This window comes from Oncorhynchus mykiss, chromosome 20 (assembly GCF_013265735.2).
Source record: "Oncorhynchus mykiss isolate Arlee chromosome 20, USDA_OmykA_1.1, whole genome shotgun sequence".
In the NCBI taxonomy this organism is placed as follows: Eukaryota; Metazoa; Chordata; class Actinopteri; order Salmoniformes; family Salmonidae; genus Oncorhynchus; species Oncorhynchus mykiss.
In genome coordinates this window covers 3,400,914-3,427,707 of record NC_048584.1, presented here as the reverse complement: position 1 = coordinate 3,427,707, position 26,794 = coordinate 3,400,914, and the positions used below count along the sequence as shown (strand labels likewise).

Here is a 26,794-nt window from a genome sequence, read left to right as displayed (position 1 = left end):
TAAGATCACATATCTTCAAATAAAACATGACAATGGCTTACCTTTTCGTTGGGGAACTTGGCAGAGTGGACACCCACGATAACAAGCCCATCTTAAAAAAGAAAAACAGATTGAAAGAGAGAATGTGAAATAAGTCATGAACAATTATATCCCTTTTATACCCAAACTAAATCCCGATATCTTTACCATACCGTCTTCTTTATAGCGCCTTTCCTTTATATGTGAAAGGTGTAGCCGGGAACAAACGCGGTAGATTAAATTCCGCCAACGGCTCTGAAAACCGAGCCTTAAAAACATTTCTAGGCTTTGGGACGACGCTCAATTGTGAGGCAATTACAAAGCAATTACAAAGCTTCACAGAAATGCTTTTAATGCATTTATTCTCTCCTTTTAAATGTAAACTCATCAAAAAAAGAAACGTCCTCTCACTGTCAACTGCGTTTATTTTCAGCAAACTTACCGTGTAAATATTTGTATGGACATAACAAGATTCAACAACTGAAACAAACTGAACAAGTTCCACAGACATGTGACTAACAGAAATGGAATGATGTGTCTCTGAATAAAGGGGGGGGTCAACATCAAAAGTAACAGTCAGTATCTGGTGTGGCCCCCAGCTGCATTAAGTACTGCAGTGCATCTCCTCCTCATGGACTGCACCAGATTCTCCAGCCCTTGCGGTGAGATCTTATCCCACTCTTCCACCATGGCACCTGCAAGTTCCGGGACATTTCTGGGGGGAATGGCCCGAGCACTCACCCTCCGATCCAACAGGTCCCAGACGTGCTCAATGGGATTGAGATCCGGGCTCTTTGCTGGCCATGGCAGAACACTGACATTCCTGTCTTGCAGGAAATCACACAAAGAACGAGCAGTAAGGCTGATGACATTGTCATGCTGGAGGGTCATGTCAGGATGAGCCTGCAGGAAGGGTACCACATGGGGGAGGATGTCTTCCCTGTAACGCACAGCGTTGAGATTGCCTGCAATGACAACAAGCTCAGTCCAATGATGCTGTGACACACCGCCACAGACCATGACGGACCCGCCACCTCCAAATCGATCCCGCACCAGAGTACAGGCCTCGGTGTAACGTTCATTCCTTTGATGAAACGCAAATCCGACCATCACCCTGGTGAGACAAAATCGCGACTCTTCAGTGAAGAGCAATTTTTGCCAGTCCCGTCTGGTCCAGTGACGGTGGGTTTATGCCCATAGGTGACGTTGTTGCCGGTGATGTCTGGTGAGCACCTGCCTTACAATAGGCCGGATAGTCTCAGCACTGATGGAGGGATTGTGCGTTCCTGGTGTAACTCGGGTAGTTGTTGTTGCCATCCTGTACCTGTCCCGCAGGTGTGATGTTCGGATGTACCGTTCCTGTGCAGGTGTTGTAACACGTGGTCTGCCGCTGCAAGGACGATCAGCTGTCCGTCCTGTCTTCGCTGAGTTTATGTAGTTCTGTCCTTGAGCTGTCTATTAAATGTTCACTATCATGTTTAGTCAATTGTCTGCTGCTGCTATTAAAAAAAATTAGATGGCGAGGACATTTGTTAGTAAGCTATCTATCGTAACCTCCGGACTATAAGCCGCTACTTTTTTCCTTTGAACCTCGCGGCTTATACAACGGCGCGGCCGTTATGGATTTTTCACAAGATTCATGCCGAGTGTAGTCATTTTGTCACCCTCATCATGGCAAAGACACAGAGAAATGATGCAGCTTTCAAGTTGAAGGCAATCGATCTGGCTGTTGGAAAAGGAAATAGAGCTGCTGCACGGGAGCTTGGCCTTAATGAGTCGATGATAAGATGTTGGAAACAGCAGCCTGAGGAACTGACTCAGTGCAAAAAGACAACAAAAGCTTTCAGAGATAAGAAAAGCAGATGGCCCGAACTAGAAAATGAGCTTGAAGACTGGGTCAACACACAGAGAGCAGACGGCCGAGATGTTTCAACTGTGCAGATTCGACTGAAAGCCAAAACAATCGCCACCACAATGAAGATTGAGGATTTTAGAGGTGGACCAGGTGTCTAATATTTATGATACGTAAAGGCCTGTCCATCAGGGTACAGACGAGTGTGTCAGCAGCTCCCTCCCGACTAAGAGGAAAAAGTTTCAAACTTCCGCAAATTCACTGATGCAAAGATGGCAGAGCATTCCATCGGCCCGCACGACATCATAAATATGGATGAGGTTCCTCTGACGTTTGACCTGCCTCTCACTCGGACTGTCAACAGGAAAGGCGAATCATCCATCACGCTGAAAACAACTGGGCATGAAAAAAACGCACTTCACCTGTGTTCTGAGCTGCACCGCATCGGGAGAAAAGCTTCCACCGATGTTGATGTTTAAACGCATGACGATGCCAAAAGAAAAATTCCCGAGAGGAATTGTTGTGAAAGTCAACAAGAAAGGATGGATGACGGAAGGCCTAATGCATGAATGGCATACGGAGTGTTACGGCAAGCGACAGGGAGGATTCTTTCACAAGAACAAGGCTCGTGTTGGACAGCATGAGGGCCCACATAACAGATTCTGTGAAAGAAGCCATCAAGAGGACAAACTCAATTCCAGCTGTGATTCCTGGGGGCACAACAAAGTATTTGCAGCCACTCGACATCAGTGTAAATCGTGCATTTAAGGTGGCGCTCCGTGTTCAGTGGGAGGCTTGGATGATAAGTGGAGAGAAATCCTTCACTAAAACGGGCCGCATGCGAAGAGCAACTTATGGTCAAGTTTGCCAGTGAGTCCTGACAGCGTGGAGCATTGTCAAAAAATCCACTATCATCAACGGGTTTCGAAAAGCTGGACTCCTGCGTGTTGAAGGGGGCAGCTTGAGCTCAGCGGGGTATTTGCCTCCGGATGAAAGTGACGAGAGCGACAATGAAAACAATCCAACATCGGATGAAGCAATTCTGAGGCTATTCAACTCCAACACCGAAGAAGATGACTTCAGTGGTTTCAGTGCACAGGAGGAGGAAGATAGTGACCAATGACTTTCTTGGTAGGCTACGGTTTACTGCTATTTAAAAAAAAATTGTTACAAGCAGTGCTTCGTTTAAAAGCCTATTTATTTTTGTAACAAGCCGTGTTTCGTTTAAAAGCCTATTTATTTTTGTTACAAGCCGTGTTTCGTTTAAAGGCTGTGTAAAGTTAATTTGTTTCAATGTACCGGTAGGCACCTGCGGCTCATAGACATTATTTATGTACAAAATACATGTATTTTTTTTAATTCAGTGTGTGCGGCTTATAGTCAGGTGTGCATAATAGTCCAGAAATTACGGTATGTGCATAATATCTAACAAGCGGAGAGAGGGTAGGAAAAAGATTAAACATGGATCTGCATACTTTTTTTTGACCAAAAAAGCGACATTTGCTTTCTATACACAATAGCAAACAGAAGAGTCTAAAGGGCTCTACACAGTCTACACAACGGATCCGGTTTGTTACTTACTGCCATTGCTGATTAAACAAATATCCTGATGTGGCTCATTTTAAAAAGGGAGAATCTGCAGTTGCTACATCCATTATTTTTTTTACTTTTAAATTAATGATAAACAGTTTAGGTCCAATATATTGGCACCATTGCACGATTCGCTATATATTTGAAAATTAGTTTAAAAACTTTTGGTGTTCATGTATAGGTTTCATTTAGGAAAATGTACTGGACCTGAAAAATGTATAATTAAAACTTATTTGATATTTACCTTCAAAGTCCCAAAAAGGCCTGGAATAAATTATAAAAAGTGTAAATTACATTTGGTTGGAGGCAAGTGGTTCTTGTTTACTGCGTAATTGATCTCACCTGTTTACCACAGGTTGCCTACAGGGTGAAAATAGCCATTCAACAGGTTTTGAAAACAGAACATTCTGCTCTTTTGCACTCCATTGTAAAACCAGACAAGTTAAACAACTTATGATGAAACGGCCTACAGGGAGGAGGTGAGGGCCCTCGGAGTGTGGTGTCAGGAAAGCAACCTCTCACTCAACGTCAACAAAACAAAGGAGATGACCATGGACAACAGGAAACAGCAGAGGGAGCACCCATCCATCTGCGTCAATGGGACCACAGTGGCGATGGTGGAAAGTTCCTCAGCGTACACATCACGGACAAACTGAAATGGTCCACCCACACAGACAGCGTGGTGAAGAAGGCACAACTGCACCTTGATCTCACCTCTTCAACCTCAGGAGGCTGAAGAAATGTGGCTTGCCATCTAAAACATGCTGCACAACCCTCCTGGTGCTGCAGCGTGTGGTACAGCGATTGCACCACCCTCACCCGCCTGGTACGGCAATTGCACCAACCTCAATTGCAAGGCTCTCCAGAGGGTAGTGCGGTCTGCACAACGCATCACCGGGGGAAAAGCACCTACCCTCCAGGACACCTACAACGCCCGATGTCACCGGAAGGCCAAAAAGATCATCAAGGACAACAACCACCTGAGCCCCTGCCTGTTCACCCCGCTATCATCCAGAAGAAGGAGAAGGTGAGATCAGTACAGGTGCATCAAAGCTGGGACAGAGACTGAAAAACAGCTTCTATCTCAAGGCCATCACTAACACAGAGAGGCTTCTGCCTACATACAGACTCAAATCTATGGTCACTTAAATAAATTGACTTAATAAAAGGTATCACTAGTCACTTTAAATAACACCACTTTAATAATGTTTACATATCCTACATTACTCATCTCATTTACTGTATTCTATACCATCTACTGCATCTTGCCTATGCTGCACTCCATCGCTCATCCATATATTTATATGTACATATTCTATTCATCCCTTTACATGTGTGTGTATAAGGTAGTTGTTGTGAATTTGTTAGATTACTGTTAGATATTACTGCATAGTTGGAACAAGAAGCACAAGCATTTTGCTACACTTGCATTAACATCTGTATACCATGTGTATGTGACCAATAAAAATTTACTTGATTTAAAGTGCAAGAGTGCCAATATAATTTCACCACAAGTGTATAGCCATTGATTCTTGAAGAATAGAACTTAGAAATGCCTCATGAGCTTAGTTCAACTGTCTAAACCGATAATATAAGCTTGTTTTACCCCTTCGTTTGTAAACAACGTAGTTGTAAACAAGCACTGTATAGCCTCAAAACATGGTTAAAACGATCATTTTGATATCATGAAGGTTCAGTCCTTGTATCCATAGCTCAGTCTATGGATTTGAGTGGAAACATGTCTCCAGCCCCATCCATCAGCTGATTACCGAAACAGTGGCTGGGTGTAATTGTGTTAGGGTTTGAACTGCATATTACGATAAGGAAGAACTAACATGTATCATGTAAGCAATTACAAATAGACAACTCTCAATTCAAATTTCATGATATAGGAAAAACAATCTAATTCATTTCACTGGTAACTCGAATGGGTCAAATGCACAGAAAGCTTTATCAGATTGCGGTGCATCTCAGAAGCCTCAATGAGAATTTCTTTGGAAAAAAAAATATATCCTGGAAGTAGTTTAGTGCATCCAAGATTAAATGGTAAATAAAAAATGTCCTGGTTCATTCTTAACTCAGTGTTCACCGAGTCATCACAAAGGCAGTACTTAAACAACAGGCCTTTTAAGTATCCTCACAGGGAAAGTGGAGGCCACATGTTTTGGATCATATAAATCGCATAACTCAACCAAATCTTACATTTGTCTGTCACAAGTGACCTTATACCTTTAAGGATCATACCTTATGGATGGAACAACATGTAATACATTTGAGATTGTTCCGGTAAGTTCATGAAAGAGCAATGTGGGATAAAGCTTCTAACACAATGTTACTTCACATGTAGTCCAGACCGTCAGCCATTCTATCAGCAAGATAATGATGAGATCTCAGTCATCCAATTACTTGTTCTTATGCTTGAGATGAATATATCCAGGGATATAGTCAGCAAAAACTCTGTAGAATGTGAAAAAAAGGCTGGGAAATGGAAGCTTCCAGGCACAGTCATTCCCAAGATCAGCGGCATCTCTGAGTAAGTTAGCTTGTTTGACTCCCTCGTATTTTTATGGCCGCCACTCACTCTGTTGTGGTTTGTGTAATTTAACCGAGATGTCAGAACCACTTTTGCACCTTACAATTCTGACGTGACTTATCCCCTGGGCATGAAACACAGAGGTTTATGTATGGAAAAGACAGACGGAAGTATATTTTTTGCATTCCATCAAACATTAAAATTCATAACCTGAGCAGCTGAAGGTAGTCCAATTATTGCATAGGCCACACAGGCCTACATAGTATTTGGCTAATAAATAAATAAAATGTTTTCGCACAAAAATATGAAATGGGTCGTTCTTCATGTTTTTGATCTGCATAAGAAATCGAATAAGCAGAAGTCATTTATTTACTTTTTTTGTTTCTCAATCCAATGATTGACAGTCACTGTAGTGGGTCACGTGACCAGTCCAAATTGGCCAATGAGACAGCCACTTCCACAACCGTATGCACTTTAACCTGTAGCCTATGCATATTATTGCATTTTGCACAAATCCAGCCTATACTTTCCAGTGCTTGTAATATCCATTGATTGGCCTTTATTTTTTATTTTGTGTGGTTATGCTGTGTAATGAATCTAATCCCTATATACGGAGTCAGAGATGGCTCGTTTAGAATTTTGCGACAAAACAGACCACAGATGGAAATAATGCACAGAGCAGACTACAAGAAAGACGCAACAGACTCAGATGACAACAACAAAGATGTTTGGTGTGCTTAGGAACAATGCACATAGCAAAGTACAATCGGACTGAAGAAGTGGCATGTGGGAAGTATGGCAGACATCACCACACGGCCAATGTGAGTAATGAGTAGAAGCGAAGGTATAACAACCTACCCACTGACGCAGTGATCCGTGTCTCCAAGGAATTCCAATAGAAATGCAGTCCTGTTACAGACAGCTACAGTATGGATACAGACACCAGTCAAGAGACCATTAAATCATTCTCTATTAGATGGGGGTAGCCAGTGTAGCTTCATCAGTCAAGATAACTCTCATGCAATGAATGACCAGTTACAGATCAAATTTCACAAGCGTGTACTTCAATCATGAAGGTGGCAGGAGAATAATTACGCACAGAAGTTGAGGGTAAAGGTCTATACAGTCGTGAGTGGCATGGAGACGCAATAATTGGGAATACTCATTGGGTGACCAAAGTGTGTCGGGGTGGCTCATCCAAGGGACAGTGACAGTGCTGAACATGACAACGGACCCAACTGGAATCATGCAAAGCCTTCATAAAGTATTCATACACTTTGACTTATTACACATTTTGTTGCCTGAATTCAAAATGTATTACATTTATTATTTTCTCAACCATCTACACATAATAATATGAAAACATGTTTTTAGACATTTTTGAAAATAGCTCAAGTACATAAGTATTCACACTACTGAGGCAATACTTTGTTGAAGCACCTTTGGCAGAAATTTCAGCTGTGAATATTTCTGGGTAAATCTTTAACACCCCAGCCATCCTACAATCTAAGCAAGACGCTCTCAATCTCGCACAAATTATCAAGGAACCTACCAGGTACAACCCTAAATCCGTAACCATGGGTACCCTCTTAGATATTATCCTGACAAACTTCCCCTCTAAATACACCTCTGCTTTTTTCAACCAAGATCTCAGCAATCACTGCCTGCATGTGTAATGGGTCCGCGGTAAAACGACCACCCCTCATCACTGTCAAACACTCTCTGAAACACTTCAGCGAGCAGGCCTTTCTAATTGACCTGGCCAGGGTATCCTGGAAGGATATTAACCTCATCCCATCAGTAGAGGATGCCTGGTTGCTCTTCAAAAGTGCTTTCCTCTCCATCTTAAATAAGCATGCCCCATTCAAAAAATGTAAAACCAGGTACAGATATAGCCCCTAGTTCACCCCAGACTTCACTGCCCTTGACCAGCACAAAAACATCCTGTGGCATTCTGTATTAGCGTCGCATAGCACCCGCGATGTGCAACTTTTCAGGGAAGTCAGGAACCAATATACTCAGTCAGTCAGGAAAGCAAAGGCTAACTTTTTCAAACAGAAATTTGCTTCCTGTATCACTAATTCAAAAAGGTTTTGGGACACTAAAGTCCATGGAGAACAAGAGCACCTCCTCCCAGCTGCCACTGCACTGAGGATAGGAAACACTGTCACCACCGATAAATCTACGATAATCGATAATTTCAATAAGCATTTTTCCACAGCTGGCCATGCTCAGCACCACCTGCAGCAACTTGTCCAAATCCCTGCACTTCTCTTTCACCCAAATCTAGACAGCTGATGTTCTGAAAGAACTGCAAAATCTGGATCCCTACAGATCACCGACCATTTCTTATCCCACCGTACCTTCTCCACTATGCAATCTGGTTTCCGAGCTGGTCATGGATGCACCTCAGCCATGCTCGAGGTCCTAAACGATAAAAGACAGTACTGTGCAGCCGTCTTCATCGACCTGGCCCAGGCTTTCGACTCTTATCAATCACCGCATTCTTATCGGCAGACTCAATAGCATTGGCATCTCAAATGACTCTCGCCTGGTTCACCAACTACTTCTCTGATAGAGTTCAGTGTGTCAAATTGGAGGGCCTATTGTCCGGACCTCTGGCATTCTCTATGGGGGTGCCACAGGGTTATATTCTCAGGCCGACTCTTTCTCTGTATATATCAATGATGTCGCTCTTGCTGCTGGTGATTCTCTGATCCACCTCTACACAGACGACACCATTCTGTATACATCTGGTCCTTCTTTGGACACTGTGCTAACAAACTGCCAAACGAGCTTCAACGCCATACAACACTCCTTCCGTGGCCTCCAACTGCTTTTAAACACTAGTAAAACTAAGTGCATGATCGTCAACCGATTGCTGCCCGCACACTCCCGTCGGACAAGCATCACTGTTCTGGACGGTTCTGACTTAGGTATTTGTAGTTGTCCACATATTCTAGGTGTCTGGTTAGACTGTAAACTCTCCTTCCAGACTCACATTAAGCATCTCCAATCCAAAATTAAATCTAGAATCGGCTTCCTATTTCGCAACAAAGCCTCCTTCACTCATGCCGCCAAACATACCCTTGTAAAACTGACTATCCTACCGATCCTTGACTTCGGCATTTACAAAATAGCCCCCAACACTCTACTCAGCAAACTGGATGTAGTCTATCACAATGCCATCCTTTTTATCACCAGAGAACCATATACATCCCACCACTGCGACCTGTATGCTCTCGTTGGCTGGCCCTCACTACATATCCGTCACCAAACCCACTGGCTCCAGGTCATCTAAGAGTCTTTGCTAGGTAAAGCACCGCCTTATCGCAGCTCACTGGTTACCATAGCAACACCCACCCGTAGCACACGCTCCAGTAGGTATATTTCACTGGTCATCCCCAAAGCCAACACTTCCTTTGGCTGCCTTTCCTTCCAGTTCTCTGCTGCTAATGACTGTAACGAATTGCAGAAATCTCTGAAGCTGGAGTCTTCTATCTCCCTCTCTAACTTTAAGCATCAGCTGTCAGAGCAGCTTACTGATCACTGTGCCTGTACATAGCTAATCTGTAAATAGCACACCCGACTGCCTCATCCCCATATTATTACTTACCCTTTTGCACCCCAGTATCTCTACTATTTATTGCCTACCTCCCTACATTTACACACACTTTACATAGATTTTTCTAGTTATTTTGTGTTATTGACTGTACGTGTAAAGCCACAGAAAGCCAGTAGCTATGGTGGGAAAATAAATTCCAATCCATCATGGCTTATTATTGTTTAGAAATGTATCACATTATAGCACAAGGGAGTAAGCACAACGTGCTTTGGAACTTGGTCCCCAAAAAATATACAGCCTGTTTAAAGATTCAGTGCCATTAGGAGTTGGTAGCAGTGACATTGCCTAAAAAGCTTGTAATAGCATACCGTGCAAATAGGATAATATTCTAAACTCAATATATGGGGTCATTACTGTGCATTTTAAAAAAGGGGGCAAGAACCAGTGTGTGTGTGTCCGCCAGCAGCAGATGTGAGTGCTGCAGCTGTGCCAAATCATGGCAATCTACTAACATAACTTCAGCACACCCAGTGAAAGTACTGTCATTAATGCAGTAAAGGTCTGACGATGTTTTGGACACATTTGGTACAGATGTGCTTTGTATCCTTAAGTGTCCATGTAGCCTTCGACATGTTTTAATCCTTCTTGATGTAACATGATTTGTGGATTAAAAATGGTGTGTATGTGTGCGTATACCTTTGACAGAGTGCTTTTTCTCCAGCTGATGCAGGTCAGGTAGGATATGGATGCAGTTTATGCAGCAGTAAGTAAAGAAGTCCAACACCACCACTTTACCAGCAAGCTCTCTTGTGAAAGAAAGGGGGCCTTCTGTGTTCAGCCATTCGAGACCTGCAGAAAAATATGCATTACCAAACAGTATCATTACCATTTTACAACCAATGGTATAATGACATTCAGAGCTGTGGATGCAACATTTCATACATGTCAAATATTAATCAAGAAAGAGCCTGTAGTCGCAGCGTTTGCAAACTAGTCGACAGTGAGAGAATGAAAATACAGCAAACATCGTCTTAGACCACATTCTACTTTAGGCTACAATGTTGCAAGAAGAGCTATACCTATATATGTTATATGTTGCTTCATGTCAAAATATGCAGACCATTCAACACTGATTACAAAATAAGCAGCAACTGCCTGCCCGTATACAGTTGAAGTCGGAAGTTTACATATACTTAGGTTGGAGTCATTAAAACTTGTTTTTCTTTGACTCCACAAATTTCTTGTTAACAAACTTTAGCTTTGACAAGTCGGTTAGGACATCTACTTTGTGCATGACAAGTAATTTTTCCAACAATTGTTTACAGACAATTTATTTCACTTGTAATTCACTGTATCACAATTCCAGTGGGTCAGAAGTTTACATACAATAAGTTGACTGTGCCTTTCAACAGCTTGGAAAATTCCAGAAAATGATGTCATGGCTTTAGAAGCTTCTTGATAGGCTAATTGACATCATTGGAGTCAATTGGAGGTGTACCTGTGGATGTATTTCAAGGCCTACCTTCAAACTCAGTGCATCTTTGCTTGACATCATGAGAAAATCAAAAGAAATCAGCAAAGACCTCAGAAAATAAATTGTAGACCGCCACAAGTCTGGTTCATCCTTGGTAGCAATTTCCAAACGCCTGAAGGTACCACGTTCATCAGTACAAACAATAGTACACAAGTATAAACTCCATGTGATCACGCAGCAGTCATACCGCTCAGGAAGGAGACGCGTTCTGTCTCCTAGAGATGAACGTACTTTGGTGCGAAAAGTGCAAATCAATCCCAGAACAACAGCAAAGGACCTTGTGAAGATGCTGGAGGAAACAGGTACAAAAGTACCAATATCCACAGTAAAATGAGTCCTATGTCGACATAACCTGAAAAGCCGCTCAGCAAGGAAGAAGCCACTGCTCCAAAACTGCCATAAAGAGCGAGACTACAGTTTGCAACTGCACATGGGGACAAAGATCAGACTTTTGGAGAAATGTCCTCTGGTCTGATGAAACAAAAATAGAACTGTTTGACCATAATGACCATCGTTATGTTTGGAAGAAAAAGGGGGATGCTTGCAAGCCGAAGAACACCATCCCGACCGTGAAGCACGGGGGTGGCAGCATCATGTTGTGGGGCTGCTTTGCTGCAGGAAGGACTGGTGCACTTTATGAAATAGATTGAGGGAGGAAAATTGTGGATATATTGAAGCAACAGCTCAAGACATCAGTCAGGAAATTAAAGCTTGGTCACAAAGGGGTCTTCCAACTGGACAATGACCCCAAGAATACTTCCAAAGTTGTGGCAAAATGGCTTAAGGACAACAAAGTCAAGGTATTGGAGAGGCCATCACAAAGTCCTGACCTCAATCGTATAGAACATTTGTGGGCAGAACTGAAAAAGCATGTGTGCGCAGAACTGAAAAAGCATGTGTGCGCAAGGAGGCCTACAAACCGGACTCAGTTACACCTGCTCTGTCAGGAGGAATGGGCTAAATTTCACCTAACTTATTGTGGGAAGCTTGTGGAAGGCTACCTGAAACGTTTGACCCAAGTTAAACAATTTAAAGGCAATGCTACCAAATACTAATTGAGTGTATGTAAACTTCTGACCCACTGGGAATGTGATAAAAGAAATAAAAGCTGAAATCATTCCCTCTACTATTATTCTGACACTTCACATTCTTCAAATAATGTGGTGATCCTAACTGACCTAAGACAGGGAATTTTACTAAGATTAAATGTCAGGAATTGTGAAAAACTGAGTTTAAATGTTGTTAGCTAAGGTGTACGTAAACGTCCGACTTCAACTGGACATACAGTACTAGTCAAAAGTTGGACACAACAAAAACAAATGATAGTCCCACTAAGCCCAAACCTGATGGGATGGTGTATCGCTGCAGAACGCTGTGGTAATCATGCTGGTTAAGTGTGCCTTGAATTCTAAATAAATCACTGACAGTGTCACCAGAAAAGCACCCCCACACCATCACACCTCCATGCTTCACGGAGGGAACCACACACGGAGATCATTCGTTCACCTATTCTGCGTCTCGCAAAGACAGCGGTTGGAACCAAAAATCCCAAATTTGGACACATCAGACCAAAATACATTGCTTGTGCTTCGTGGCCCAAGCAAGTCTCTTCGTCTTATTGGTGTCCTTTAGTAGTGGTGTATTTGCAGCAATTTGACCACAAAGGCCTGATTCACACAGTCTCATCTGAACAGTTGATGTTGAGATGTGTCTGTTACTTGAAGCATTTATTTGGGCTGCAATTTCTGAGGCTGGTATCTCTACTGAACTTGTCCTCTGCAACAGAGGTACCTCTGGGTCTTCCTTTCCTGTAGTTGTCCTCAAGAAAGCCAGTTTCATCATAGCACTTCATAGTTTTCGCAACTGCACTTGAAGAAACATTCAAAGTTCTTGAAATTTCCCACATTGACTGACCTTCATGTCTTAAAGTAATGGACTATCAATTCTCTTTGCTTATTTAAGTTGTTCTTGCCATAATATGGACTGGGTCTTTTACCAAACAGGTCCATCTTCTGTGTACCACCCCTACCTTGTCACAACAACTGATTGGCTCAAACACATCAAGGAAAGAAATTCCACAAATGATCTTATAACAAGGCACATCTGTTAATTGAAATGCATTCCAGGTGACTACCTCATGAAGCTGGTTGAGAGAATGCCAAGAGTGTGTAAAGCTTTGATTTGTTTAACACTTTTTTGGTTACTACATGATGCAATGTGTTATTTCATAGTTGTGACGTATTCACAATTAATCTACAATGTTGAAAATAGTCAAATTAAAGAAAACCCCTTGAATGAGTAGGTGTGTCTAAACTTTTTACTTGTGATCTCCACACACACACAATCTTCAGGCTGCGCCAGCCGACGCTCGACAATTCTAATTTGAAATAACACCCAGCTTGCTGTCATTAATGTACATTTTCCTAACCTTCGTCAAAATCGGGAATCCTCAAGTCATCTTTGTCGTCTAGTTTTTTCAAGTACTGGTAGACAAGGTTTTCTTTCTCTTGTTGGTTCGTAGCGTTGTCCAGGGCGTCGTCCAACTGACTCTGGATTGGAAATAAAGCAGAAAGGTTGCACTTGGACGCCATCTTTCCAACCACAATTTCATTGAGTAAAGTCAATGCTACATTCTGCACCAGCATTTTTCAACGGTGACACAATTAGCAATATTTAGTATATGGAATTCAATTCTTTCAAAAAATGGTGCTCTTATTAACATAGGATCTTTTGGATACATGTTTATTTTAAAAGTACATTATATTAAAAAAATAACTGCTAATTGTTTGGAAACTGCTGTTGTATTTCCTAACAACAATACAGACGAGTCCGTGTTCGAGGGTGTCGTCAATAGTTACCACAGCCACAAAGTCATAAACCCCGCCCATTTTCTGTAATGTATCTTCTACAAATATATATAAATATATATATTTTAAACCTAACCTTAGCAGTGTGGTTGACGTTATGCATAACCGTAAGCACAAGTTAAGAACAAAAATGTTTTTTTTGTTTTCATAAATGTTTTGCCATGTTTGACTTTGTGGCTGGGGTAACTAGTGGAAAACCAGGACGAGAGCATCACCGTGATGTATCATGGGTAAATTGTGACTGACTGATGTGCAAATAATATGTAGTAGTTATTCATGATGCAGGGTATAATATAGATCAGAATCGCCCGTAATCGGATACGTTTCATACATTTTTACGAAATAGCTAATTTTAGCATTGCAATGGCTTTAAGTCTGGTTGCTAGAGTTTCTTGTTGACAGGTTATTATTTAGAAAAAAATTCTAACACAATTAGCTGTTTTCGGTTTTGATTTGGTGATTGCAACTTTTCCAAAACGGTATGGAATGTTGTCATCTGACTTTTTGCAGGATGTTACAGAAAAGCGCGGTTAAACAGGCTACATTGTAGCAACAACGAGGTGTTTTAAAACATTGTGTGTCCTTCTCTCTGCTGCTTCAAATGTCAAAGAACGATTTGGAAGATGACATATGGGAATATAAGCCTCTCAAGAAGAAGAAAAGAAAGAACAAAGAGACACCTGAAACTTTTAATGGATCCATGGCTAAGTACAGACAAGCCTCACAATGTTTAACCGAAGGAGAAACTTCTGTCCAAGTGAAGAACACAGTCAGACATGTGAAGCTCACCAAAGTAGCTCCAAATAAAACCCTCGGTGTGAAGGCAAATGAGTCTATTCAAAATAAAGAGGTGGCGCGTAGGACACTTTCAACTCAAAATATCGCCTTTCCACAGTCAACACAAGATAATGATAGTACACGTACTGCTGGAGAGAACGTGCACCGGGCATCTTCCCCTGGAGGAAGTTCCTGTCCGATCTGTCAGATGCCATTCTCTATATTGGTGGTGCAATCGCAAAGATGGCATGTCGCAGAATGTCTTGACAATCCTGGGGAAGACCGCAAAGGTACAGTATTGTTGTTTCAGGTTGCGACGTGAGACGTTCCTCAATCAAATCAAATGTATTTATATAGCCCTTCGTACATCAGCTGATATCTCAAAGTGCTGTACAGAAACCCAGCCTAAAACCCCAAACAGCAAGCAATGCAGGTGTAGAAGCACGGTGGCTAGGAAAAACTCCCTAGAAAGGCCAAAACCTAGGAAGAAACCTAGAGAGGAACCAGGCTATGAGGGGTGGCCAGTCCTCTTCTGGCTGTGCCGGGTGGAGATTATAACAGAACATGGCCAAGATGTTCAAATGTTCATAAATGACCAGCATGGTCAAATAATAGGTCTGGGACAGGTAGCATGTCCGGTGAACAGGCCAGGATTCCATAGCTGCAGGCAGAACAGTTGAAACTGGAGCAGCGGCACGGCCAGGTGGACTGGTGACAGCAAGGAGTCATCATGCCAGGTAGTCCTGAGGCATGTCCTAGGGCTCAGGTCCCCCGAGAGAGAGAAAGAGAGAATTAGAGAGAGCATACTTAAATTCACACTGGACACCGGATAAGACAGGAGAAGTACTCCAGATAAAACAAACTGACCCTAGCCCCCCAACACATAAACTACTGCAGCATAAATACTGTAGGCTGAGACAGGAGGGGTCAGGAGACACTGGCCCCATCTGATGTTACCCCTGGACAGGGCCAAACAGGAAGAATATAACCCCACCCACTTTGCCAAAGCACAGCCCCCACACCACTAGAAGGATATCTTCAACCACCAACTTACCATCCTGAGACAAGTCCGAGTATAGCCCACAAAGATCTCCGCCACGGCACAACACAAGGGGGGGGCGCCACCCCCCCCCCCCCCCCCCCCCCAAACTGGAACACCTGGATTTTTCTGAAATTCGATAAGCCTACATGAAATGGCTTTATTTGACATTTGTATGTAAAAGTATTGTTTAGAAATAATTAATTGAACAGGAATATTTGTGACATTTTGCCCTTACCCGGCCTCCTTTAGTGCTGCGTTCTTAACCAGGTGGGAATTGACCAGTTGTGAAGTCCTAAATAAATACCTTTTGGATGCATTCACATGCTTCGTAAACAACAGGTGCTGACAAATAGTGAAATGCTTACTTACGGCCCTTCCCAAACAATGCATAATACAATTTATATAAAAGATAATAATTCCAACTCGAGGAATAAATACACAATTAGTAGTGATAGCTTGGCTATATACATGGGGTACCAGTACCGAGTTGATGTGCAGGGGTACAGGGAAATTAAGGTAGATACTGTATATACAAATAGGTAGGGGTAAAGTGACTAGGAAACAGGATATATAATACAGTAGGAGCAGCACATGATAAGTGTGCCTGTGTGTACCTGGTATGTATGTATGTATGTACAGTTGAGGTCGGAAGTTTACATACACATTTACATTTAAACTCAGTTTTTCAAAATTCCTGACATTTAATCTTAGTAAGAATTCCTTAGGTCTTAGGTCAGTTAGGATCACCACTTTTTTTTTGAAGAATGTCAGAATAATAGTAGAGAGAAGGATTTATTTCAGCTCAAATCACCATTCACTCTGTTGGTAATGCTTACAAATTGAATCATCATTTTAAAAGTAGAGATACCATTCTGGAATTTTGATATGGCCGTATATTATGTTCAATCATATATAAACATTATTCATGATTGTATTTTTCAATATTCATACATTTATGTAAGTTGTTATTGAAATCAAAATACTACTCATTACAGAGGCAAGCGGTACAGCTCCATATTACACCAATTTTCGCTTTGTTGCTCCTACAGATGAAACATTAGGGAGTCTTGAAGGAGGCCTGGATAAGGTCACAAACATTCTATTAGGTTCTGAACTAACAGAGTATAAACTTAAACGGACAACTAGAAAAAGCTCAAACCAAGTTTATTCAACCCACTGTATGCTTCAGCTGCAAACACACTTTACACATAATTAAAAGGGCATTTGTATGTCATGACAAGGTTAGGGGTGTGACTTCTCAGAACTATTCATCTGTTTCCCAAAACTAGCTAAATGTTGCGCTGTTGTCTTCGTGGTCAAGCGGTCTGTTAGCAGTGATTCTTCATCCGGTCACTTCTCCATGATGTTTACAAGTGACTTTCTGTTCAACAGACTTTGGACATACATTCTGTTCCCCTTTTCTCTCACAGTAACTTTCCATACACAAAGTTCCTCTTCACCATTCATTTACACATAACATATACATTCATTATGCAGATAACATAATCAATCGTGTCTAATATAGCAACAGGAGTAAGTATATTTCAAGTTATAACCAGACAATTCCAACTTCAATAAATTATTGTATTGAATTTCAGAAAGTTCCAAAAAAGCATTTCCTTTTTTTCTAGTTTCATGATGTCCCATGTCTATTTTAGCATATTACATATTACATGCATATTACATGCTTAACCATAATCTCATATCCCTTGTAATTCCTAATCCTGCTCTGTCTTTGTCTTTTATGTCATGTGTGCAGAATGTCCCGATGGTGTCCAGTGCTACTCCACAATTCTGAGCCACTACCAGAGATACAGCCACTCCCTGCTTGCCCACAGCCGAGCAACCAATGAGGCGCCCTGCCTCAGCTTGGAGTTGGTAACCAATGGCGGGGCCAATTTAAGCGTGGAGAGCTCACAGGACAGCCAGAGTTCTTCTCCTATTAACAGACACAGTGGAGCTACATCCCCCACAAAGCCAAATGCCCTTCTGCTGCTCCGGTCTCCTGCTCCAGAGGTAATCCGAAAAAAAAAAGGCTGGTCACCCTCAACCAAAGTCTTGAAGTCTACCCTCCAAGACAATAAAACAACAGTATCAAACCCCCATAAGGACAATAGGGGGAGTGAAGGCCTTGAGGGTGGTTTTGTCAAAGCAGAGCCCTCTGCTTCTAGTGATGATGAGATCTCCTATTCCCCCATGTCTGAGTTTCCCCAAGATATAGAAGTTAATGGGACACAACCAAAAAAAGCTCTATTTCCAAGCAGTATGTTGGAAGATGGGGAAAATAATGACTCAATGTTGTTGTTCAGTGATGGAGTCTCAAGTGATAATGAGTTATTTTCCAACCTTGTGGCTCATTCTGAAACAAATGAAGTTGTAGGTTCTCCAGTATTCAGCGACAGCCAGGTGGTATCGATTAGCTCATTAGTGCATAGCAATCACCTACCTAGCTTCTCAAGAGAAGAGCATACAGAGGATTACTGTAATGCCTTCAGTGCTAGGCCTTCACTCCAGTCTCCAAAAAGTATAGTATTAGAAAGCTTACGGGAGAGCCTGTTCAGCCCAAGCAGCAATTGCAGCCTCCATTCCAAAAGCTTGGATCAGTGCCCCACTTACACAAACACGGAGTTGAACATGTCATTACCTCAAATGCCTCCATCTTTCCAAGCTTCCCCCACCCAACATTCTCAGGCAACCATGACAACTAGGAAGGGCAAGGCCTCTGGGCTCAAACAGACAGACATTGGGGTGTTTTTTGGGCTCAAGCCCCTGAAGGACAAAGGGAAGGAGCAAGAGGCTGGGAACGTTTTACCTGGGGTGAGTCTCCATAAGGGACCTGTACTTGAAGAGCGCAAGGGAGGAAAAGAGGACCATGGAGGACGTCAGAGGAAAGGCAGAAGTGCAAATGCCACGGTGACCCCTAAAGTTGGAGTGCGATCAGACGGTGGGAGTACACAGACTCCAAGTGAGGGAGGTAGGAAGAGGTGGAACAGGGGGAGAACCAATGGAGAGCAAAGGGAGTCCAAGCGATGCCCGTTTTATAAAAAGATTCCAGGTGAGTTGGTCAGTGACTAGTGTAAGTAGCATGCAGTGTGCCCTGTGGATGGCTAATTGGTAGAGGTCGACCAAAAAAAGCCGATACGAATTAATCGGCCGATTTAAAAAAAAAAAAAAAAAATTTTTTTTTTTTTCATTATATACATATTTGTAATAATGACAATTACAACAAGACTGAATGAACAATGAACACTTTTAACTTAATATAATACATAAATAAAATCTATTTGGTCTCAAATAAATAATGAAACATGTTCAATTTAGTTTAAATAATGCAAAAACAAAAGTGTTGGAGAAGAAAGAAAAAGTGCAATATGTGCCATGTAAGAAAGATAACGTTTAAGTTCCTTGCTCAGAACATGAGAACATATGAAAGCTGAAGGTTCCTTTTAACATGTCTTCAATATTCCCAGGTAAGAAGTTTTAGGTTGTAGTTATTATAGGACTATTTCTCTCTATACCATTTGTATTTCATATTCCTTTGACTATTTGATGTTCTAATAGGAACTTTATTATTGCCAGCCTAATCTCAGGAGTTGATAGGCTTGAAGCATTGCGAAGAGCTGCTGGCAAATGCAGGAAAGTGCTGTTTTAATGAAGCCTGCTGCTGCCTACCACCGCTCAGTCAGACTGCTCTATCAAATATCAAAACATAGACTTAATTATAATATAATAACACACAGAAATACGAGCCTTTAGGTCATTAATATGGTCAAAACCCGGAAACTATCATTTCGAAAACACAACGCTTATTCTTTAAGTGAAATACGTAACCGTTCCGTATTTTATCTAACGGGTGGTATCCATAAGTCTAAATATTGCTGTTACTTTGCACAAGCTTCAATGTTATGTCATAATTACGTAAAATTCTGGCAAATTAGTTCGCAACTAGCCAGGTGGCCCAAACTGTTTCATATAGCCTGACTCTGCGTGTAATGAACGCAAGAGAAGTGACACAATTTCCCTAGTTTAATATTGCCTGCTAACATGAATTTCTTTTAACTAAATATGCAGGTTTAAAAAATATATACTTCTGTGTATTGATTTTAAGAAAGTCATTGATGTTTATGGTTAGATACATTCTTCCAACGATTGTTCTTTTTTCGCAAATGCGATTTTGTGAAATCATCCCCAGTTTAGTGAAGTTGGCAGTCTTTGTTAGGAAGAAATAGTCTTCACACAGTTCGCAACGAGCCTGGCGGCCCAAACTACAGCATATACCCTGACTCTGTTGCACAGAACGCAAGAGAAGTGACACAATTTCCCTAGTTAAAAAAAAAATTATGTTAGCAGGCAATAGTAACTACAGTGCCATGCGAAAGTATTAAGCCCCCTTGAACTTTGCGACCTTTTGCCACATTTCAGGCTTCAAACATAAAGATATAAAACTGTATTTTTTTGTGAAGAATCAACAACAAGTGGGACACAATCATGAAGTGGAACGACATTTATTGGATATTTCAAACTTTTTTAACAAATCAAAAACTGAAAAATTGGGCGTGCAAAATTACCTATTATTAACTATTAGTAGGGTCGACCTCTACTAATTGGTAGCAGGAACAACCTCCTGAAATCACTTAACATACTGCTAACAGTGCAGTCGGAGACTGGCGTAGGCTATCCACAGGAAAGTATTATTATATGTACTTATGGGGGACTTTTTGAAGATAGCCACCCCTAGCACCTTTCCATGAAACATATTGTATTATACCTTAGTCTCCGACTGTAGATGGCTTAGAATACTGCTAGCAATATCAAGATGTTCCGGCTAACCCTATGCTACAGTGCAAAAGGCTTAGGCCTACCTGGCTTTAGCGTTTAAGACAAAATACATGTTTAAAAAAGTGCACATTCCAGTCAGCTCTAGGAGAGCTAAATCAAGAGCACCTGGTGGAAATCTACACATTTAAAAGTAATTTCATTTTGCAACATGTTTTTCTCAAGTATGTCTGGAAGTGACTAGCGTCCTTCTCATGGCCTTATTGTCTTAAGCTGTTTTGGAATACTCACACTAACCGTACTATTTGTGATGTAAAATGAGTATATAATATGGATATAGTTAGTATGCCAAAGTTCCCGAATGTCGCACTAAATTTGCCAATATACAAAGTATACAACCAGTGGACACAATTTCTGAGCTTTTAGGGCCCATAATGCAATTCTTTTAAAAAATGGGCGTGGCTTTTTGGATTTGAAGAAAATGGCGGAAAATATGCAGACAAAGTCCAACGAGAGCAGATACAAATTCATTGCTTTATCTAATTATGACTAAAGTTAAGAAAATGTTGAGCAATGTAATAAAGTAATGCCTTTTGAAATGAGTTATGTTGGCTGACAATTTGTTTCATTAGAGCAGTATGTAACGTTAGTTGGCTACTAATACAACAAACTTGCCAGGCAGTATATTAACTAACTATAACTACTCAACGTTTATTGACTTGATCATTCTTAGCTAAGTGGTATAGTTGTTGTGCATTCAATGGACATTGTTAATTATGGCTATCTACTCCGATTTCAGAGCACACTCGTCTGAGTTTGCCTAAGCGCAGAATAACTGATGAATTTACTGAACGCTTAACACCCGTTGAATATGGCTGGTGTCAGTAAACTTCGGCAAAAAAAGCGTAATTAAATTGTTGCCAGCAGCACAGTTAGTCACCAACGCTGTGGATAACATGAAAACAGCCTAACCAGCTCTACTAGGGTGAGTAAAATGGTCAGAGTGAGGTGTTCTCTCATTTTTTTCTGGAAGTAGCTAGCCAACGTTAGCCAGTTAACTTGGGTCTTGACTGCTGTTGAATGCTCAGATCAACCCTACACCACGGCCAGAGCGTCCATTTTGCGCTCTGAACGCTCTGAATTTACAAATGGACCATTTGACAACACTCTGGATTTAGGAACGCCCAGAGCGTACTCTGGCACTCCAGATTGAATGAATTTACGAACACACCCGGAATCGTAAAAAGACTAGTTAGTCATTTGTTAACAAGCTATCAAGAGGTTGGATAGCAACAGCATCAACTTCCGGTAGACAGGCGAAGCGCTAGTATGCTCAACTTGAAACGAGACCGTTTGTTTATAGTATACTAAAATGAACTAATAGTATGTAGTATATACTTTATGTATGTAGTATACATTGTTAGTATGGGTATTCAAACACAGCTTTATTTTTTTCTCTCTTTTTGCACAGGCACTAAGTTTGCTGTGGATGCTTTTCAGTATGGGCTGGTTGAGGGCATCACCACTTACTTCCTCACACACTTCCACTCAGACCACTATGGAGGACTGAAGAAGAGCTCTACATTCCATATCTACTGTAACAGAGTAAGGGCACTTCCCAACTAAAACAGATGCAACATGTGGAGCAATGCATGCGGTCAATAAATTAATTTTGATTGCGTCAGGTATCCCAATAGAGAGTTGGGGCCAAGCAGAGACGGCAAGGGTGGCTTGTCACTCCAGTACCTTGCCGTTCACCTTCCCATCCCTGGGCCAGACTCAATTATAAGACTGACTGAAGAGATAAGTCTTCGGTCTTAGCCACTCTCAAATTCATAGACAGAGCTATGGATGCAGTGACTGACCATCCATGATACCAACATTATAGTTTTAACTATGTTTTGAGGCTATATAGTATTTGTTTACATTTACTTTGTTTACAAATATTGGACTTAAACAAGCTTATATTATAGGTTCTGATGGGGGTATAATAGTTGAGCTAAGCTCATGGGACATTTAGAAGTTATATTCGTCAAGAATCAATGGGTATATACTGTATCATAAATGTATAAGTTCAAAAATGGATGTAGGAACTGCAGATTGCCCCTTTAAAGGGCAGCTGAACTCACTGATTTCGCCCTGGTTTTTGACCTCCTCATTAAGTAAAACTGGATTTGGGTCTTGGATGTAGGAACTGCAGATTGCCCCTTTAAAGGGCAGCTGAACTCACTGATTTCGCCCTGGTTTTTGACCTCCTCATTAAGTAAAACTGGATTTGGGTCTTGGATGTAGGAACTGCAGATTGCCCCTTTAAAGGGCAGCTGAACTCACTGATTTCGCCCTGGTTTTTGACCTCCTCATTAAGTAAAACTGGATTTGGGTCTTGGATGTAGGAACTGCAGATTGCCCCTTTAAAGGGCAGCTGAACTCACTGATTTCGCCCTGGTTTTTGACCTCCTCATTAAGTAAAACTGGATTTGGGTCTTGGATGTAGGAACTGCAGATTGCCCCTTTAAAGGGCAGCTGAACTCACTGATTTCGCCCTGGTTTTTGACCTCCTCATTAAGTAAAACTGGATTTGGGTCTTGGATGTAGGAACTGCAGATTGCCCCTTTAAAGGGCAGCTGAACTCACTGATTTCGCCCTGGTTTTTGACCTCCTCATTAAGTAAAACTGGATTTGGGTCTTGGATGTAGGAACTGCAGATTGCCCCTTTAAAGGGCAGCTGAACTCACTGATTTCGCCCTGGTTTTTGACCTCCTCATTAAGTAAAACTGGATTTGGGTCTTGGATGTAGGAACTGCAGATTGCCCCTTTAAAGGGCAGCTGAACTCACTGATTTCGCCCTGGTTTTTGACCTCCTCATTAAGTAAAACTGGATTTGGGTCTTGGATGTAGGAACTGCAGATTGCCCCTTTAAAGGGCAGCTGAACTCACTGATTTCGCCCTGGTTTTTGACCTCCTCATTAAGTAAAACTGGATTTGGGTCTTGGATGTAGGAACTGCAGATTGCCCCTTTAAAGGGCAGCTGAACTCACTGATTTCGCCCTGGTTTTTGACCTCCTCATTAAGTAAAACTGGATTTGGGTCTTGGATGTAGGAACTGCAGATTGCCCCTTTAAAGGGCAGCTGAACTCACTGATTTCGCCCTGGTTTTTGACCTCCTCATTAAGTAAAACTGGATTTGGGTCTTGGATGTAGGAACTGCAGATTGCCCCTTTAAAGGGCAGCTGAACTCACTGATTTCGCCCTGGTTTTTGACCTCCTCATTAAGTAAAACTGGATTTGGGTCTTGGATGTAGGAACTGCAGATTGCCCCTTTAAAGGGCAGCTGAACTCACTGATTTCGCCCTGGTTTTTGACCTCCTCATTAAGTAAAACTGGATTTGGGTCTTGGATGTAGGAACTGCAGATTGCCCCTTTAAAGGGCAGCTGAACTCACTGATTTCGCCCTGGTTTTTGACCTCCTCATTAAGTAAAACTGGATTTGGGTCTTGGATGTAGGAACTGCAGATTGCCCCTTTAAAGGGCAGCTGAACTCACTGATTTCGCCCTGGTTTTTGACCTCCTCATTAAGTAAAACTGGATTTGGGTCTTGGATGTAGGAACTGCAGATTGCCCCTTTAAAGGGCAGCTGAACTCACTGATTTCGCCCTGGTTTTTGACCTCCTCATTAAGTAAAACTGGATTTGGGTCTTGGATGTAGGAACTGCAGATTGCCCCTTTAAAGGGCAGCTGAACTCACTGATTTCGCCCTGGTTTTTGACCTCCTCATTAAGTAAAACTGGATTTGGGTCTTGGATGTAGGAACTGCAGATTGCCCCTTTAAAGGGCAGCTGAACTCACTGATTTCGCCCTGGTTTTTGACCTCCTCATTAAGTAAAACTGGATTTGGGTCTTGGATGTAGGAACTGCAGATTGCCCCTTTAAAGGGCAGCTGAACTCACTGATTTCGCCCTGGTTTTTGACCTCCTCATTAAGTAAAACTGGATTTGGGTCTGGGCAGTGGTGGAAAAAGCACCCAAATGTCAAACTTCAGTAAAAGTATAGATACCTTAATAGAAAGTGACTCAAGTAAAAGTCACCCAGAACAATACTACTTGAGTAAAAGTCTAAAAGTATTTGGTTTTTAAATATTCTTAAGTATAAAATGTAAATGTAATTGCTAAAATATACTTAAGTATCAAAAGTAAAATTATAAATCATATCAAATTCCTTATATTAAGCAAACCAGTCGGCACCATTTTTTCATTTTATTTTAAAAAAAGTATTAATATTGACTCGAGTCATTTCAGCTTTCATTTGTGATTAATTTGTAAAATTTTGAAAAACATAATTCCACTTTGACAATATGAGGTATTGTGTGTAGGCTGGTGACAAAACAATCCCAATTTAATTTATTTAAAATTCCGACTGTAACACAACAAAAAGTGGGAAAAGTCCAGGGGTGTGAAGGCACCGTATATGTGGTCCGGCACTGCAGCCCATTTATTGACAGCTCACAGCTGTGCATCTCCCCAGATCACAGGTAACCTGGTGAAGAGTAAGCTGAGGGTGGCTGAGCAGTACGTCCACATCCTGCCCATGAACACCCAGGTCACTGTGGATGGGTTCAAGGTCACACTGCTTGACGCCAACCAGTGAGTATGAAGAAATCAAAGGGCTTTAAATAGAGTGTGAATTGCTGACCCATCTTGCCTCTTCTTCCCTATATTAGTATGAAAAATGTCATATGATGAGAATTCCACTCAGTGTGCGGTGAAACCGCACGGGGCGGCAGGGTAGCCTAGTAGTTAGAGCGTTAGACTAGTAACCGGAAGGTTGCAAGTTCAAACCCCCGAGCTGACAAGGTACAAATCTGTCGTTCTGCCCCTGAACAGGCAGTTAACCCACTGTTCCTAGGCCATCATTGAAAATAAGAATTGTTTTTTTTAAACAATTACCATACAGAACCTACCCATTCCTTGCACATCTACTGGTCTTCTTAGGGGGTTGAATTCTATTTGATATTCAGAAATGGTCTTGAGTCGTAATATGTTACTTCCTCTCTGCCCACAGCTGTCCAGGAGCTGCCATGCTGCTGCTGTTCCTGCCCGATGGCCAGACTGTGCTTCACACGGGAGACTTTAGAGCTGACCCTTCTATGGAGGCCTACCACGAGCTGCTGAGCTGCCGAGTCCAGACACTCTACCTGGACACCACGTTAGTTTTTTAAGCTAGGGTTAGGCTAAGGGTAGAGCCATGGTGTGGTCATGAAACTAGGGTTAGAGTTAGAGCTATGGTTAGGGTTGAGCCAGGGTGTTGACATAAAGCCACTGTTAGGGTTAGAGCTATGGTTAGGGTTGAGCCAGGGTGTTGACATAAAGCCACTGTTAGGGTTATGGCTAGGGTCAGGCTTGAGTCGGGGTGTGGTCATGAAACTAGGGTTAGAGCTATGGTTAGGGTTGAGCCGGGCTGTTGACATAAAACCACTGTTAGGGTTATGGCTATGGTTAGGGTTGAGCCAGGCTGTTGACATAAAGCCACTGTTAGGGTTATGGCTATGGTTAGGGTTGAGCCAGGCTGTTGACATAAAGCCACTGTTAGGGTTAGGGTTATGGCTATGGTTAGGGTTGAGCCGGGGTGTTGACATGAAGCCACTGTTAGGGTTAGAGCTATGGTTAGGGTTGAGCCAGGCTGTTGACATAAAGCCACTGTTAGGGTTATGGCTATGGTTAGGGTTGAGCCAGGCTGTTGACATAAAGCCACTGTTAGGGTTAGAGCTATGGTTAGGGTTGAGCCAGGCTGTTGACATAAAGCCACTGTTAGGGTTAGAGCTATGGTTAGGGTTGAGCCAGGCTGTTGACATAAAGCCACTGTTAGGGTAATGGCTACGGTTAGGGTTGAGCCAGCTGTTGACATAAAGCCACTGTTAGGGTTATGGCTAGGGTCAGGCTTGAGTCGGGGTGTGGTCATGAAACTAGGGTTAGAGCTATGGTTAGGGTTGAGCCGGGCTGTTGACATAAAACCACTGTTAGGGTTATGGCTATGGTTAGGGTTGAGCCAGGCTGTTGACATAAAGCCACTGTTAGGGTTATGGCTATGGTTAGGGTTGAGCCAGGCTGTTGACATAAAGCCACTGTTAGGGTTAGGGTTATGGCTATGGTTAGGGTTGAGCCGGGGTGTTGACATGAAGCCACTGTTAGGGTTAGAGCTATGGTTAGGGTTGAGCCAGGCTGTTGACATAAAGCCACTGTTAGG

The 26,794-nt window shown here is 42.0% G+C and overlaps 2 protein-coding genes across 6 annotated transcripts in view; one reads left to right on the top strand and one right to left on the bottom strand.

Moving 5' to 3' along the window:
* Positions 1-13,932, bottom strand: part of nhlrc2 (NHL repeat containing 2) — a 53,786-nt gene extending 39,854 nt beyond the window's left edge. The window contains exons 1-3 of the mRNA XM_021575469.2: positions 13,521-13,932; positions 10,255-10,407; positions 42-91 (exon numbers count right to left, since the gene is read on the bottom strand). Of these exons, the coding sequence (XP_021431144.2) occupies positions 42-91; positions 10,255-10,407; positions 13,521-13,737 (420 nt within the window). The 5' untranslated portion in view covers positions 13,738-13,932. The remainder of the gene's footprint in view (positions 1-41; positions 92-10,254; positions 10,408-13,520) is intronic.
* The window catches only part of dclre1a (DNA cross-link repair 1A (PSO2 homolog, S. cerevisiae)), a 35,707-nt gene continuing 22,519 nt past the window's right edge, over positions 13,607-26,794 (top strand). For 3 of the 5 annotated variants that reach the window (XR_005037900.1, XM_036955618.1, XM_036955619.1), the window contains exons 1-5: positions 14,196-15,026; positions 17,538-18,833; positions 22,026-22,159; positions 25,076-25,194; positions 25,613-25,756. Coding sequence is in view for 4 of the 5 variants with exons in the window: in XM_036955618.1 (XP_036811513.1) it covers positions 14,561-15,026; positions 17,538-18,833; positions 22,026-22,159; positions 25,076-25,194; positions 25,613-25,756 (2,159 nt within the window). In the remaining variant the exon portion in view is untranslated. The other 2 variants (XM_036955620.1, XM_036955621.1) reach the window with 2 other exon arrangements.